This window comes from Falco naumanni, chromosome Z, assembly GCF_017639655.2.
Source record: "Falco naumanni isolate bFalNau1 chromosome Z, bFalNau1.pat, whole genome shotgun sequence".
Lineage (NCBI taxonomy): Eukaryota > Metazoa > Chordata > Aves > Falconiformes > Falconidae > Falco > Falco naumanni.
Window position 1 is genome coordinate 83033215 of NC_054080.1, and position 17974 is coordinate 83051188.

Below are 17974 nucleotides of genomic sequence, written 5' to 3' on the forward strand. Positions count from 1 at the left end.
TCTGGGGCTGAAGGAACCTCCTTCCTTACTTCAGCAGTGGCTTTGGAGAAGACAGTGTGGGGGAGGTGATGATGGAGGGTTTGACCACGTGCTGATCTCTCTACCCTGCCCCAGCGAAGCACCGAGCAGAAGAGGCTGTTATCTGGCTGAGAGGTGATGTCCAGCAGGTCCTCGCTGTAGGGAGCGGAGAGCGATGGGGTGGGTTTTGGAGGGTGGACAAGGGATGTGAAAACTGTTGGTTGCTCACGGGGTGTCTGCTGGCTGGTGCTGGAGCCTTTCCCTGGGTCTTGCTGGGGTTCTCTTCAGTTTGATTTTACCCTCATCCCATGCAGGCACAGATAAATAAACCTATGGGCTGCTGGGGTGCTGCTTGGTTCATGTCCCACATGCCTCAGAGGAGAAAGGACCTGCTGGATCACAGCAGGATTTAAAATTTTTTTATTATAAACTCCCCAGGGAGAATGAAAGTGAGAGGGACACTGGATGTCCTACCATAGAAGAGTAAAAGGAGGTGGCTGCGTTGGTACGTGAACGATTTGCACTGTGACAGGCTTTTATAGGAAGCATCTCTTGTTCCTAGAAAAACCTGGGATGATAAATCCCATATGGCAAGAAGAAGGCTTTCAGTGACCTGTCAGGGTGGCTCTGGAGCCCGTCACAGCCTCCCTCTCCAGCGGCTGGCCTGCGATGGCATTCTGGGGAATAAATCCTCTACGGAGAGAGGCCACTCTGCGTTCCTTCTGCCTGTATTGGAATTGCAGAGGAACAGAGGATTGGCACGGGATAAATTTTCAGTATTTAGCTGGAGCATAAGTAAGGAATAGACATGGGTTTTTCAACTGGGATACCTTAAGTGAGTCACTTAAACCCGTATCTAAAAGCTGAGGCTGGTGGTTGGAAAGATGCGCTGGGCACTTGCCATTTATTGAGATTTGGTGGTCATTGAACCTTTTGGTAATCGAATTTTGATACAGGTGCCTAAACCTGGAGAACCCTGATGCTAAGTACGACGTAAAGCAGTTCTGCCTGAACTCTGTATTTCAGAGCTCTTCTCCAGTCATCTTACCTAGGAGTCAGCACTGAGTGTTACCTCCTGGCAGGGTAATTGTCACGTAAATCCCCTTCCAGCTCTCACTGTTTGGGTGCGAGTGGTAGTGTGGTGCTCCTGGTTCTCTTGTCTTTGAAGGCTGTGGCCTCCAAAGAAGCTTGTCGTGTGTGAGAAAGCATTTTAGGCTTTCAGCATCCGTCCAATGGAAGCAAAAAAATGGCAAAAGCAAACTCTTTATTTTGTTTTCTTGTCTGATGCCTGACCGGCTTGGACTTCGGGTAGGAGTGAGAAGGTGTGCAGTTGTTGGCTTAACAGTAGGTTAAGATGTTGGATTGTCTTGCTGAATTGGAGCAACGTTTGTTTTAAGAAGATCTCTTCATGGGCAGCAGTTTTGCTGGAAAGGTTGCCACATCAGCATGTTTTGGACCAAAAGCCCCCACTCCTCACTTCAAGGAATGTTTGTTTGGGGCTGGAGTCCCTGCTCCCTTGGGATGGCTGGGGCACCGGTGGCTCCCACCCTGGGGGAAGAGCTGTGTAAGGCTGCCCTGTGGTGCTGCCTCGGCGCTGCCAGGCTGCTGCAGTCCAGGTTTTGGAGAAGCTTTGTCTTGTTGTGCTGGAGAGAAGATGGCTGGAGCATCTTCCCTGGGGGAAGATGTTCGCGTGGGGTCCTTTCACCCAGACTGCAGTGAGCTGATGGAAATGCTTTGCTGTCCCTGCATGTCTGTTGTCTTCTCGTCACGGTCTCACCTTTTCTACATCGTTTTGGTTGCAAGTTCCCCTGTGCTGTTGCCCCCCACCCATCTTCCCCCAGATGGGTTCCTTACATTGCTGCTCTTCACCTCTTCAGACTCACCCCTTGCTCCCGCAAGTTCAGCAAGCCTGGAACACCTTTGAGAGAAGGGGAATGAATGTACCAACGTCACAAAAAATGCTCTTCCTTACTGAGTTTATTTGCTGATTAAGGGTAAAACTGTATAATTGCCATAAACTATATAATCTTGCTAGAGCAAGAACCCCATTTAGATCACTCTTAATAACAGCTATTAATAATAATTATACATTAAAGTAATGCTCATAGTTACTAAGTTATAATAATCAGTTTACACATCTATTGACTTTTTCTGCTGCTGACTCCTTGTTTTATGGTCGCAGTAAAGAACATAGCATGGGCTTTGTAGGAAAGGTTAGGAAGGCAGTTTTCAGACCCCCAAAACTTACAGACTTTGTGCTTTGATAAAGTAGGGAGAGAGGAGGGAACAGGAAAAAAGTGTGCATTTGAGGTTGTTCTCCGTTAATTATCACTAAGGAGTGTATCTGGGGTCTGGGAATCCTTGGTGGTGGGCACTGTGCCAACACAGATCCAAGGGACCACCACTCCCTGAAGAGCTCTCAAAAACATGTGTTTTCTCGGTTTGGGAAGACATCAGCCGCTTTGATGCTCAGATGTGGGTTTGGATTTTTCTTTGAAAACCTCTTGTTCATGCATGTTTTGTTTGAAGGTGAGGCGTAATGGGAAACCTGCTCCAGGCACAGAAGTTTCCTGACAGGCGGCACCAAGAAGAGCAGGAGACCATCCATCCTACACCACCTTCCTGGCAGAGATTGTTAATTCTGGAAAGAGAGAGGAGGTTTAGCTTTAGTGTGGAGAGTAAACCTTTGCAGGTAGACTTGAATTGGTCTGGGTCTAGGAGGATGTTTGGCTTCCCAAGATTCCTCCTGCCAAGGAGGAAGGGCCACCATTTGTGCTCCAGAATCTGTCCTGCTTGAAGGGCCAGGCTGCTTGAACCAAGAACCAGCGAATGGGCCTCTGTAAACTCGTGATTATCTTGGTTTGGTTTTGTCAAGCATGTTTTATATATGTGCATCTCACACTTGGTGGAATTAGGTAGAGCCCAGTAGCTGAAAAAGCTTCTAGGGGATGGTGACCAAAACAACCCTCATCTGAGCGCTGGGATATCTCTGGGTGGGCTGGTGGAACTGGAGAAGGCAGTTGCATGACAAGTGGGAGAGACTCATGTAAAATGGGTGAGACTGCTCAGAAAGAAGTATGGGAAGTAGGCTGAGAGAGCAAAGCAGAATTTAAGCGATGAAGTCCTTGAACATCATCTCATGGAATTGTAAAACCATTCAGGCTGGAGAAGACTTCAGGTCTGTAGTTGAGCTACTTGCCCAAAGGAGGTTTAGCATCAAGTTGGGGTGTTACCTCACTCCGTAGGGATCAGGCACGTGTGGTGCTAATGATGAACTCCCGTATAGGAAGGGAGTGTGGTCAGAGGGGGAATTAAAGGACAAATTTAGAAAACCCAGAGCTGGTTGCTACCAGGGAGTGCCATGAGATGCCACAAAGTCAAGATGTTCCTTTGCTTGTTGAGCCTCTTTACTGACACCCTGGTTTGGGTGACAGTGGCATATTGGCAGTGGCTCTGGCCCACCGGTACGTCCACGTTGGGTGGCCAGTCTCTGTCATTATGTGATTCACACCGGCTTGGTGCACACCAAGCATATAAAGATTACAGGCTGTGACTTGTTAGTCTTTTATCTTATTACGAGGGTTAGATGCCAACCAACTCGCTGTCCGTGCTTGGGCATCTGCTCTAGGGATCTTTGTGTACAATGATGATCCTATCTCAGGTGTCTGGGGTAGCTCGTCACCCTTAAACATTCAGGAGTGTTCTTCCTGCAAAGTTCTGGTTTTCTGTACAGGGAGGTGAAGGTGCTGTGAGATAATTTAGAGTTGCCTACTAGAGATCCATAAATCTCTCAGGGACATGGGTCTTGCTCATTTGCCGGACCTGGTGGCTTCTGACAAACCCACTCCTTCTCAGTCTGCCATCTCTGCTGTTGCTGATCAGCAAAATGCTGTTTGGCCGTGGTGGTGAGCCCCCCGAAAGTGGAGTCCTGTTAGCCATTGCTCTGCTTTGTACTTTATCCTGGATATTCAAGGGGGAGCATCCCCCGGGCAGCGCCCTGAGCTTGTTTGCCCCCAGTGCCACCTTAAAAAACCCACAGCAAACTAAAATAGGCAACCCCCCTGTGTTTGTGCTGTGTGGCCCCAGGGGATGGAGCATGCCCTCTGACTCTTGTGCTGCATCCCAGGTGATGTCACCTGTATCAGCTGTCCCCTGCCTCACGTGGTCAGTTCCCCACGCCATCCTGCCCTCCAGGACTCCTTGCAGCCACCTATTCTCCCAACTCTTTCTTCAGCAATTTCTATTTAATAATTGATGGTTTCCATATGGTAATTGGCACTAATTAGCTAAAAGGGGAGAAGCATGCCCTCCTTGAGGGCTTCGTGCTCTCTGGGGCTCCTCTTTTTTTTTACTGGTCTATTTTTCTTTCGTTCTGCTTTTTAATATGCCACATGATTTTTGTTCAGGAGCTAATGTGTGATATTGATCTACATAATGAACCTTTTTGACAGTCCAGGCACATTTGGGAATAATTCCTTGAGCAGATGAAATCCTTAGGCCAGAACTGCTCGTTCTTGGCAGTTTCCAAATGAAGCCACAATTGTTCAGAAGTGACAGATGAGAAATAGTTCAGGAGCTGGAAATTACATGAGCTGAGAACAGATTTCGTTTTTTTTTTTTTTTGCTTTCCCTTCTGGATGGCATGTGACTCACTCCGAATTTGCTTGGTAATTTTATACTAGTCTCAAAACATACAGTCAATACCAGCTCCTGGTGAAGGAGAGAGTGAAGGATTAAGTCCTTGTGTCCTGCAGTGTAGTGGGATCTCTTGTGTCTTCTCATTCCCAGCCGCAGGGGAGGAGGAGCATGAGACTTACTGCAAGACATTGGTTCAAAGCTTAATTCATGTGCAAACGTGCCCAGCCCAGGTACAGGAGCTGATGGTTTCTTTTCCTTAAGGTGTGCTTGGCATTCAGCCATGGAATAATAGGATGGAGAGCATCATAAAGCCTCTCCATCTCCTGTAGAGCCATTCTCCTGCAGAGAGAGAGAGAGGTTTTAAAAATAAATTCTGGTGTGATTGCTGTTTCACCTCCACATGCAAACGTCGTCGCTGGACCATTTACAATCGTGCTGTTCACTCAGCATCATTTACTGCTACCATCCTAGAGAAGTTTTTCAGTTATCATCCTCTTCCTCACACCCTTGTCCGTCATGCCTAGCTTATCACCCTTATCCAGCACAGCTAATGCCATGGGCTTTGTAAATTAAACTTGTAATTTTTTTCTTTTCTGCATGTGTCTGGAGGTTTTCATTATTTTGCATTTTAAGAAGGAGGATAGGCACAATGTCTGTAGTTGCCTTTAGATGTAGGAATATTACAGAAGTGGGACTGGTTTTGCACACAGGGAAACTCTAAATGTGACAACCTAGGATTATTATAAATGTTATTGGAAAAGAGGATGTACAGCAAAAAGTATCCTGCCCGTGGTAACTGATAGGCTTTGGCTGCTGTTTTTTTAACCTTTCTATAATTACAGGGAAATAATTTCTCGCCTCTTTTTATTTTGCTCTCTCAGGCCCCCTCCGTTCTTGGTGTCTTTCCTGAAGGGATGGAGAACTCGTCGGTGGCATCAGCCTCCTCGGAGGCGGGGAGCAGCCGCTCTCAGGAGATCGAGGAGCTGGAGCGTTTCATTGACAGCTACGTCCTGGAATACCAGGTCCAGGGGCTGCTGACAGATAAAACAGAGGGGGACGGTGAGAGTGAGAAGACACGGTCCCACATCTCGCAGGTGGGTGAAGGGCACAGTGTGGGGTGGGAGAGAGGCTGGGGGACACTGGTGGCTTGTAGCCTGGGTTGGAGATGCATGTCCAGCTGAAGTAGCTTTTCTAGGATTGGGATGTGAAGCAGGATGTAATAAGACAGTGGATTTGGGGCAGCTTGCTTCTTTGGCTATATATATATATATAAGGTTTCCAGCCCATTGGTAGAGGACTCCTGACTGGGTTTTGTTTTTTCATGGTCTCAAGGTGCATGCCCAAAAGATTTCTGACTTCTCCAGGGTTCCCGTTTACAAAGGAATGACATTTCATTTGCAAATGAAGGATGCCTCTCTCCGTGCCAAACTACTTCTCCAGGGTGAAGAAATTCTGGAGGGATTGGGAAGACCTGCAGGGGCTGCAGCAGGGGGGGATGCTTGGTAGTGAGATGTGCTCCTGCCCTTAGGCACAGGGGTGTCCATGAAACAACCAAGACCAGAAGGTCAATCGAAAGCCCCAAGTGCTTCCCAGAAGTGTGATATTTGTGGGCATTTTAATATGTATAACGAGTAACCTGTTTGCTTGCTTTCATGGTTATGTCAGAGAACGAAATTTCTGTATTTCAGAGGATGGGAATACCCAGCAAACAGAGGGATGGTTATGGTTTTAGCAGGGCTTGGTGTTGTCATTAGGATTGACATGGTCCTAGTTAGGTTGGTTCCTAAAATGGGTATTTTACATCCAACACAGGGAGAAATGAAACCTCTGAAACTGTTCCTGTTTGGAGGGAGATAATTTTTATTGTGCCATATGCGTGCTGAAGATGTGAACTGTCAAAGGGATAAGGAGCCTGTGGTGCAGGGAGTGGTGGGCTTGGGTCCATGCACTTGGGCTTGTAAGGCTGCCATCATACTCTGATTGAGATCGAGGTGCTTTCCTACCCTGCAGGGCTCCCAGTAGGATAAAGTATGTAGGTTAGAGACCACTTACATACTGGTTATGAGGATGAGGTAATAATAAGGCTGAAGGGTCATAAGTGTAAGGGTATGGCCATCATTAGGTAGCTAAGATGTGTCTGAGCTGCTGCAGGGGTCTGCTGTCTGATCTGGGTCTTTGTCTCTATATGAGGTGCAAGGGGGACTGGTCCCGAGCAGAAATCCTTGGATCACTTTGCATTAAGCTTTAACGTTAGCTTAATGGCTAACGAGACTGTGTGGCAAAGCCAAGCTGGGGCTATGTTGATGGGGAGAAGAGCAGAGTCCAGGCTGGGTTTGTTCAGGACCATGACCTCCTCCAGCACGCAGAGTTTTGTTGCAGGTCGTTTTGTCTCTTGTTTCATGCCCAAGTCTATTAATAGCTTACAAATTAGTCCCTGCCTCCCTAGGGCTTTGTTTTGCCTTTAATTGGGAGGAGCAGTTCGAGCAGAGAGGGCAAGGCACTGCCGGCTGCTGGAGATGCCCACTTCTCCTGTCCTCTGCCCCGTGCACCACATGTGCTGGTGGTGGCAAAAGCCAGTGTCCCTGAGTCCACCACAGGAGTGGGCCCATATGAACCTCATGAAGTTCAACAAGGCCAAGTGCAAGGTCCTGTAAATGGGTTGGGACAACCCCCAGTATCAGCACAGAATGGAGGATGGATCCGTTGAGAGCAGCCCTGCAAAAACAGACTCGGGGACAGCAGTGGGTGACAAATTGGATGTGAGCTGGCAATGTGCGCTTGCAGCCCAGAATGCCAAGCTTCTCCTGGGTTGCATCGCAAGAAGCGTGGCCAGCAGGTCAAAGGAGGTGATTTTCCTCCTCTGTTGAGACCCCACCTGGAGTACTGTGTCCAACTCTGGGGGACCCCATTCAAGGAAGATACGGACCTGTTGGAGCGGGTCTGGAGGAGGCTATGGAGATGGTCAGAGGGCTGGAGAGCTCCTGTGAGGACAGGCTGGGAGAGCTGGGGTGGCCCAGCCTGGAGAAGAGAAGGCTCCAGGGAGACCTTATAGCACCTTCCAGTGCCTAAAGGGGCCGACAGGGAAGCTGGAGAGGGGCTTTGTACCAGGGCCTGTAGCGAGGGGACAAGGGGGAAAGGCTTTGCACTGAGAGAGGGGAGATCTAGATTGGATATTAGGAAGAAATTCTTTACAGGCTGCCCAGAGCAGCTTGGGTGCCCCATCCCCAGCAGTGCCCAAGGCCAGGTTGGATGGGGCTTGCAGCCACCTGGGCTGGTGGGAGGTGCCCCTGTCTGTGGATGATGCTGAAAGGTCCCTTCCAACCCAAACCATTCTGTGATTCTGTATATGGAGGATCCCGTCCTCATCCGATAAATTAGATAAACACTGCTGATCTCTGAGCTGTGCGGGTTTGCTGGAGCCGAGGATCTGATCCAGAGCTTTATACCCTTTATAAATTAGCTTGGTGTAAAGAGATTATCGATCACAGGAAGCTTTTTAAGAATAGAATTTGATGAAGAGGTCTTTTACAATTTGAGGATCAAAACTGTTAGAAGTGGGAGAAAATTAATTTAAAAGTCAAGTGATCCTAAGTACTTCATAGTGCATTTTTGTAACTGAAGGCCAACTGAAAATGGCTGTTGGAAGTGACATTTCTGGAGGGACTTCAGGTCAAACGGACAGGTGCTGCTTTATTTGATGTGTCAAGTTTAGAAATACTATTGAATTACAAATAAATTAATAGTCAAAATTTTACAACCACTTTCAGCCTGTCCACAGCTCCGCCCATAGCCTGGGCTCCTTCTGCATCTTAAGGAGAAAACCCGCCAATTCTTGCGGCAGCCCTGGTACAGTTTTTGCATTAAGATCCTTGATTGCAACAACCAAATCCATCTTCCAGTTGTGGAAATGGGATTTTAGCTTTCTTCCCTGGCCTACCCTATAAAAGAAAGAGCTGCTGGGTTTTTAATGTCAGTTCTGGGAATGCTGTCTTTAAAGACAGTGAGGTTTTATTTTAAAAGAAAAATGAATAATAATGAAAGATCTGAACATTGAACCTTTTAATTAAACTGCCTTTAGAGGCATCTCAAATTAAGCAGCTAAATGTGGTTATACCCCAGACCATTGGTGTATAAGTTTAATTAGGATTTCTCTGTGAAACTGCAGCGAAGTGCAGTATTTCATGTTTATGGGGTTGTGTATGGCACGAGGATAGGTTTTTATATAGGTTACCTGCTTTTATCGAGCAGTGTCTAAAGGGATGCATTAAGAAGGAATTAATCTCTTGCTTCCTGAAGATAACTCGTTTTCCCACTTCATATCCCGAATTTGTATAAGAAATGATCAGGAATTTTTATTTCTGATTTTCTCTGCCTGATCACTTCTTACCAAAGCAAGGAATAAACACGCACATATCCTGCAGCTTGCTGGAGTAACCCTGCTGGAAGCCAGCCTGACTGGAGGTGGCATGTTCCCTCTTAAGGAGAGCTGGAGGAAAAAGGATGGGTTTAGGGGGAAGGCACTGGGCTGAGGCCAAGAAAACTGGTTTTGACTGCAAGGTTCTGTTGGCAACTTAATCTTTAATGTTGGGCAAGTTGCTTGATCTGTCTGCAGTTCATTTCCTTGTGGCTGCAGTAATGTTTTTCCTGCTTGAGAGAGGATAAATCCACTCACCCATGTATGTGAGATGCTTAGATGGTACCACATCCACAGATAACTGCTCTGCATGCCAGGGGAAGGAAGGGAAGGCACACTGTATGCTGCTTCATCCTCCACGCTGCTTGCAAGGGAACTGAATCCATCACCGGTCTACAGAATCCCAAAGTGTGAATGTGCCCATGGTGGGGATGTCTCCAACCTTGCTCCCACCAGGAAAAAGAGGAAAGTCAGAGGGAAGGTGCAATTTTCTTTTGGCTGTGGACATACTAATGGTTGAGCTGTACCTTGGAGACCTTTCCAGGTGTGTGGTTGCACTCAGAATTGTTAAAAAGAGATAGGCATAGGTCTAGAAGAAGGCTTTCAAGGGTGATGGCATCATCAGTTTTTCCAGATGGGTCAGCAGAGGTGGCAGGAGAGTGACGGGCAGCTCTTCAAGGAGCTCATTAAGGGTGAGGCTGAGATCCCCCCATCCGGTGAGCTAGGACAGGCTCTCCGGTAAGAGCAGAGGTGTGCAGGGATCATGGGCAGTTCTAGAGGTGGCTCTGCCTCTTATTTTGTGGCCTCATCCGTACCTGTCAAAAAGCCCTCAGGTGGTTGCTGTTTGTGTGGAATTGACTTTTCATTTTCTTGGCACATCAGCCTTAGTGACAGCATCCAAGCGGTGAGTGTCTCTGGAGCAGCCGAGCACTTCCAGGATGAAAGACCTCAGAAATGGGGGCTGGTCACCGAGGGTCAGTCTCAAATCTGTTGGGGGGTGACAAAGTGACTTTAGGATTAATCAGCACCTTTCACGTTTGTCTAGTGAAAATTGCTCTTTATTTTTTTTTTCCCCAGTATGATGCAGCCCTTCATTTCTTTGGAGGGGAAAAGAACCCCAGATGACCCCAAATTGAATTATTTTGGTGAAGGCATCTTGGGGGAAGCGGGGCTGAGTGGCTCGTGATCTCATATGGCCAGGAAGTCCCCTGATGCCCGTGCCCTTCACCATGGGATGAAGCCAGTGTGACAGCAGAGCTGCCATCCAGGCTGCACATCGCAGCTGCAGCATACAGCACTGGCCAAACCTGCAACTGAGCTGTTTTCTGTTTTGTTTAAAATAAAACCACAGGTTTTTGGCAGCTCAGGACTTGTATCTGTCCCTGAAGCAAGCAGAGTTGGGGAAAGCAGAAATGTCCCAAACTCCATGGAAGAGTAATCAAATCAAGCTGCCCTGGTGTGTACCACACACCCGAGATACCATTTGCTGTTGGAGTTTGCAAAAAAATTCTGGAGATGGGTTTTATTGCAAAGCATCATTTCAGGTGCCTTCCTGCAATTATTCCTGCATCTTCCCTCTGCTTATTGTCAACAGGTGGAGTGTTTCCAAGCCAAAGCCTTTGGGATCATCCGCACAAAGCAGGAGGTCTGCATGCGTACAGTGATGCCCGCAGCTGGACAGTGTTTGCTGTGCGCTGTGAACTGACACAGCAGTTTTCCCCAGCCTGGCTATTATTTTATGCAATCCCTTTATTTATCCCTTTTACAGTGGACGGCGGATTGTAGCGAGCAGCTTGATGGCAGCTGTTCCCCATCCCGAGGGAAGGGCTCATCGTCTCACGAACACAATCAGGTAGGGGTTGTGTTTAGCTCTTCCTCACCAAACCTTTGCTTCTGTTCTTGCACTGTCTCATCTGGCAGCACAGAGCCCACCGGGGCTGCCAGCCTTCCCTCTCCTGTGGAGGGGCGATGTGTCCCTCTGATCGGCTTCTGAAAGCTCGCTTCCACCAAAACCATGGGAGGTGGGTAACATCCCAATGTGTCCATAGATGTTTTGACCAGGAGCTTATTGCTCTGGGGAAAAAAATATGGGGTGTCCCATTTATTCCTGAAGAGCTGCTTATTGCCACCTGTGAGAGGGACCTATGTAGAGCATCAAAGCTGACTTGGAAGTACGAGATGTAGCTGGGATGAGGGGTCTTTGTGTAGCTGTGTGTCTTGGTTATGTGCTGCAGCAGAAGGATGGTGTTGTAGGGAAGAGGATTAAATAACTGAGAGGGTGAACTGGGAGAAGAAGCAAAATGGCATGTGCTGAGAGTTTGTGTTTTGGTGATTTTACGTGGTGTGAGCATCAGTGAAGAGTATGAAGCGTGGCTGGCATCACTGGAGGTGATTGTCCCTCCTCTGTGTGGGCACCTGTGTGGGAGAGGGTTGGATATGGTGGCGGCATGGATTTGACCATTGTCACCTGCTTGAGGAGCTGCTGTTCCACCATGAGACCATCAACCCTTACAGAGTAGCGTTCACCCAAGGAGATACTAGACCAAGCCAGCTGCAGGAAAGGGTGGAGCAGCGTTTGCAGTTGCTGTGGTTGATGGATGTTCCATCTGGAGAAAAGGCTTCAGACTGGTGGTTTTGGTGGTTTTTCCCTGCTTGAATGTCCAGGCTTCGGTTTCACATGTGGGATCTGTGAGAAGAAGCCTGGGAGCCCCTTGCAGGGTTGTACAAGAGGCTGTGCCAGTCTGAGCAGGGCGTATTGCAGCTCCCATTTTGGGCACAGTTTCTTCCTGTGCGGAGCTGTGCTGGAAGCTGCTTGGCTGTGGGATGGGGGCTCATGCATCCCCTCCCTGCCATGTGCCTGGATGCAAGGATGCTGGGAGCATCTTTACAAACACCTGCATGCTGCAAAGACAAGATCTTGTGTAGGAAGGTGTGTGCTGTACAGAGATGCTGCTTCCCATGAGCCTCTGAAGGTGCCAGATGGAATTGTGGATTTAATTTACTATAGCTTTCATCTGCTCTGAAATATTCTGCTGCAGAACCCCATCCAGGTTCCCTCCCAGCGTCACAGCCGGCTGCTTGAAATTCAGCTGGGAGGCTGGCTGCGTCCATCGAGCCTGCTTGGGGTGTTAGCAGGACCGGGCGTTTTCCCTGTGGAAGAAGGTCCCTGGCTCTTCACCCGAGGGCTCAGCTGATGTGCCAGTCTTTAGTGGGTACCACAGGAAGATGCAGGAGTCATGCGTGAGTGATGCTTTCACGGCTCTAATCATCTCAGCTCTGACATCTTCCATCTGCCTGGTGCCATGCTCTCTTTTGTTTCAACTTACAGGGTTTTTTTGTTGTTTTTTCGGCCCCCCCCCCCCAAGAGATTAAACCTATTTGATCTCCTCCAACAGGGAGCCTGTTTTCTATATACAAATAGCATCCACCAATGCCCAAGCTGTTTTCCCTGCATTTGGGCTCTCTCCCAGCCTGCAGCAGAGCTAGTAATTATCTCTCTCCATGTTGGGTTTCCTTTAACAGCGAGTAACAAATTTTCCTTGGCACCAAAGAGCAGCTACAAGCTATTGTTCTTCTGTCCCGGCAAGCATTTCTCTTGCTGTTACTGATACACGAGCGAAACGCTGCTGGCGAGGACGAGGTTCAGTTTATTACCATTTCTGGCTGTTGATTTTTCACTAGTAGTTTTAAATGTTAAAAAAAAAAAAGAAACCCAAAAAATATCATTAATAAGGTGTTTGTCTTGAATGCAAATTATCAATCACTTTTCAAATGCGGTAAAAAAAAGAAGCTGGCTAATTATCTCCCCAGGGGTGTTGGTGGGGTTTTTTGTTGCAAATTTGTATGGATTTTGAGGGGTTTGGTCAGAAAATCAAATTCTTATTTTCCCTGTTCTGTTTCCAGCTGAGATTTCTACCTTGCCAGTTGTGCAGTATGCACCGATCTTAGTTGAAAAATACTCGTATATGAGATTTCTGCTGGCATCAGCTACTGTGAAAATGTGCCTTGTGTATCGGTGACCATGATTTGTCTCGTGCGGTTCTAACCTGGCAATCAGAAAGGGCATTTATATGGAAATCCAGGTTAGTCCTGGAAATATATTCAGCGTCTGGTTCCTTTTGTGTGAAGGCAGAGTAGTCCAGTGCCACATTTTCAAAAGTAATTGGCTTCCTGAAGGTTATAGGTGAGCCTAGAGTGAAGCTGAATTCCCTGTGCCTGAAAATCCCCCTCTGCATCCCTAAGTACCTGATGCCTTTGAAATTCTTGTCTGTGGGATTCAGCAAGATCAAGGCAAACAGAAGAAAGATTTTTACGTGTGTGTATAGGTGTATTATGTGTTTATACAGACATCTATATATAATACATGTGTATATAGCACCCACAGGATGTTGTGCAAGTGTGGGGCTGAGAGCAACTGCTGAATAATGTGCAATTTAAGGGTAAAAATAAGGTGTCTTGATGCAACCTGCAGTCCAGGATATTCCTAAATTGCTGTTTTTCCAGTGATTTTGGGTAGCTCTGGGAAAGGCTGCCCCATACTTGCCCTGCTTTTGTACTGCTTGGTGAGACCTCTGCTATTAGCAGCAGTGGGAGACTGAATGGGCGTTAGTGCCCATAGACTGGCACTTGTGCACGCCATACAAAGCAACGGCTTGAAAATGGAGAAAATTCTCCCTGGAAACCTTATACTGTGGTCTTCCCAGTTCTCTGGGCAGGTGGCCGTGAGAAAATGGTCTGCTTATGGGGGATCTAATGAGAGATATTTCGTGAACTTGTGGTACGCTGAGGAAATCCTGGTCTCACTATTACATTCATTTAATTTATAATTATTCTTGTTTCTTGTTTTTTTATAATTGTTTCTTCATGTTTGCTGCATGGCATTGCCATGCTTTGCTAAGCCCTGCTGTATTTGAGTGATAACCCCCAGAAGTTCTGCTAGCACTGTGTGAGCCTCTGGGGTGAAGAACACTCCATCGAGGTATGCAAGGTACTAGCTGAGCACGGTATTGCCTCTGTAAATCAGGAAAGTTTAGATAATGGAATCATTTAACATCTTTTTATGCTTGCATTTTTTTTTTTCTGAGAAGACCCAGTGGGAAGATTTTATATAATACTTTATTTGCATTCCCCTTGTGAGGCTGTTGCGTGTAGGAAGCTCTTTGATATATTTCTGAGAGCAATTCATTAAGTAAAAGGCTTCTGGTCTGGTCTGGTCTGGTCTGGTCTGGTCTGGTCTGGTCCTGGTATGGTATGGTATGTAGAGGGCCAGCGGAGCTCTTGGTACATGAAAGATCTGGCAGCAGCTCCATCCCAGGCTCCCCTTATGTAAAGGGCATTAACAAAAAACAGCAACTCTGCGGGTTTGTCCCATTTCTCCAGGCGGTGGGAGACGGAGAGCTGAAAATCCTCCTTCCTGGCCAAGTCCATCCCTTCCCCCATGGTGGCTGGCTGTCACCCATTGTCACCAAGCAAAAGCCTGTGGTGTTGGCAGTAAATGGGACTGCAGTTTATTTTAACTTCTTGCTTGCATCCCTGTCCCTGTCCTACCAAGTGCAGCAGAGACTTGTTGTGTGATTGGGGACCTCAGAGCCTTCTCCGGGTGATGGTCGTGTTGATGGTCACTACTGAGCAATGAAGGAGCAGGGGGTGTATGGAATCACATCTGGATTATCCTACACCCTGCTGGTAGCACCCTTCTGCTGTCCTCCCCAAGGAGCTGGTGGTGGAGGAGATGGCTTGGTTTGCCTTGCCATGAAGCCAGTAGCATGAAGCAGCATCCCTGTGGCAGGCAGAGGTGGTGGGTTTTCACTCTTGGGCTTTGGTTGGAATTTATTAACTGGCCAGGGTCAAGAGCACCCCAAGGACTGTGCTGTCAAGTTAACAGCCTAAGATGTTGAGTGTCCTGCGCTGTTTGGTAGCATGGAGATGTAGAGGGCTTTGCAGGGACTGTGTGCCACAGTCACTGAGCCTGGCACATCCTGCCAGAGCATGTCTGAACCCAAACCCAAGCCTTGCTGATAAGGAAATTATGAGAAGTTCCCACAAAATCAAATATAATACTACTTAAAAATTTATTTATTATGTCTCCATGACTTAAAGAAGCACTGTGCTGTGCTAGTGCCAAAACATTTCCAGGCAGGAGATGCTTCGCGTAGTGAGCTGGGACTGTAGGCAGAGGACGTGACCTGCCTGTATCTGGGGGAGGTGCAGCCAGAGGAGGTGTCTTCACGGTTGTGCGTGGAGTGGGAGCAGAGCAGATCCACTTAAACCTTTTGGGTCCCTCTTTCACGTGTCTCCCCTGAACTTCAAAAACCCCTCTGATGATGAGCGCTTGGTTTCCAACCATATGATGTCACGGTTGGAAAAGCTGCTTTTTTGCCAAAGCAAAGGCAATAGTAGGGATGCGGGGATGTGTGGAAGTTGTGTCTTGGGAAACAACAGATTTCAATGCACAGTAGAACTTAACTGTATAGAAAGTGGAAAAAACCGAAGTATCACTGCGATTTCTCTTGCAATTCCAGATATTATTTTTTTTTTGCAGGCATCAGTGCTGTTTGACCACATGGGGTCAAACACCAGGAAATCCTCCCTGATGGATGCTGCAGAGGCCAGCCTTGGGCAGTGGCCATGTCACTAGGTCCAGAGTTGGACCGAGGCTCCTTTGAGCAGCACTGCTGTCACATAAACTTGTCAAGTCAGTTGTGAAGTTGTCTTCTTGCTGGCTTAAATCTGCTGACAGCAGGCAACAGATCCTTGGCTAACCAGATCAGCGCTGGAGAGTGGGTGGGTGGGTGCTGCTTGCAAAGAGTCTGGCAAGATCTCCTAACCAAAGATGTAATTCATCTCCCTGTGCTGATAGACAGCCTGTGTCTGGCTTTAGTTGCCCACCCTTGGGTCCAGATCTGAAGCACAGTGATTTTTTTGCTCAGCAAAGCTTGAGGGATGATCCTGGAGGTAGTCTGGGGTTCTCCATCTTCCTGACCCACTTGTATCATAGCCCAGGGCCAGTTTATACTGAATTTGGTTGAGGTTGGCCACTACGCTGAAGACCTGTTGGGACAAGTAGGTGCTGGCAGATGCTGCAGACGCCATTGCTTTGTTTCCAAAAGGAAAAGAGAAAGTGAAAGACAGGGAGTTGTTTTGAGACTTTGCCAGTGAGTACAGGTTGGTGAAGCCCTGCCTGGCGGAGGAAAAAATTAAATCTTTAACTAAGGTGACCTCCCCGTGAGCAAAGAGGAGCTCTGAGAAAACCGGTCACCCAGTGGTTTTCTGCCTGCTGAGTGACACTCCTTCCATGTAGTGAATGCAGCCCTGTTCAGTTACAGTCGGAGAGGACTGCTGGGACAGAAATCGAGTCCTTTAATATATAGGTTTAACTTCCTCTGGGATTTCTGTTTGGGATACAGCTCATGAAGCAGCACCCTCCCTCATGAAGCAGGCACGTGCTTGGGTGTCTGTAGATCTGGGAGTGCAATGCTTCCCTGCTTTGCTGCCTGATTTAGAAGAAGTATTGCTGCTTACCAAGGATGGAGGAAGGTGTCTTCTAGGCCTGGTGTCACTAGTGGCTCATGTGGGAGGATGTCTCATCACCCTCAGTTTCTGTGTGTGTAGGGCGGACAGGATGATGCTGGCCTGCCCGCTAGGGGAGAGCTTCCCACACTCTATTTTTGTGGAATTTGCAGTAGCTGAGTTAACTTTTGAGGTCTCCATTCTTCTTCCAGATTTGGTTGCATAGGTCAACAAGTGCCGAGGCTCTTGGCAGGGAGGGGATGATGTGAGCCGCCTCCTCTGAGGCTTGGGCAGGGGCTTGCTGCTGTGTTGCCATGTCCTGTCTGAAGCTCTCGGTGCCATTCGGAGTGCTCTCGGTGCTCCTCATCTTCATCCTTGCACGTAAACGAGCCATCTAGCACTTCCTTGGCTAACACGTCTCTTCTGATGGTGTCTGGAAGGAACGCAGCCACACAGGCTTGGGCTTTTTCCTGGCGTGTCCAGAAAGATCCTGTAGGCTTAACCTCCTGCTTCCAAGCCCATCAGGTCCTTTGTTCCTGTATTGTGGCACAGGTGTAGGTAAAACCTTACTTTTCCTGGTTGGAGAAGAGCTCGAAGCGATGTTCAGTGTCCTTTCTGCTGTGCCTTTACCAAAGCAGTGTTCAGCTATGGTTCCAGATTGGAGAGGGCTAGGGAAGGTGGAGATGGACCTGGGGAGGGAGGGAGCAGAGCCAAAGTGGTTGGTTTTCCTGCATGAATCTTTTGTAAGGGTAAGTTTTCTGGTTTTCTTGTAGCTTTATGCAAAGCACTGAGCAGAAGGAAGCTGGAAAATTTGTCCCTACTAAAATGTTTACAGTAATCTTATGGTTTTTTTCTTAAAAGGTGCATTTTAAATTATTAAAATAATTAAATTACTGTTTTTCCATAGAAAAAATGGAGTGGTTGTTCTTGAATAGGTTTGGAAGAGGAGGGAGATACTTGGAGTCCAGTGTCGTAACTGGAAGATTCAGCTGCAGCACGGAGTGGGTACATGAAAAGATCTGCTGGAGGAAAACCTCAGAAAAGGACCTTTGACATGATAGCTGTCTTCTGTTCTGGCCAGGATTAAGACTCAAAGTTTGGGAGTCATTTGAATGGCATCCCACAACTTGATCTAGGGAGTTCCTTGTAGGCGCAGTGGTGAGACCGGTATTAATCCCAGGGGATATCTCAGAGGCTTTTGTGTCCCCTGGCTTTCTGGTTTTCCTTTTTCTTTGGCCCATCTGAGGCTGTAAATGCTGTACATTGAATACTGAGATTTTTTACATACAATTGAACATGAATCCCATCAAGAATTCACTGATGTCTTCAGGCCACTTAAAGCTTGTGGTATTGCCGTGGTTGGTTTACACCTCATACATGGCCAGCTTCACCCAT

General features: G+C 47.6%; 1 protein-coding gene across 4 annotated transcripts in view; it reads left to right on the top strand.

Moving 5' to 3' along the window:
* The window catches only part of CTIF (cap binding complex dependent translation initiation factor), a 141293-nt gene that overhangs the window by 21049 nt on the left and 102270 nt on the right, over window positions 1–17974 (top strand). For 3 of the 4 annotated variants that reach the window (XM_040580438.1, XM_040580439.1, XM_040580440.1), the window contains exons 2-3: window positions 5538–5750; window positions 10839–10922. In XM_040580438.1, coding sequence (XP_040436372.1) covers window positions 5571–5750; window positions 10839–10922 — 264 coding nt within the window. In that variant the 5' untranslated portion in view covers window positions 5538–5570. The remainder of the gene's footprint in view (window positions 1–5537; window positions 5751–10838; window positions 10923–17974) is intronic. The other variant, XM_040580441.1, reaches the window with a different exon arrangement.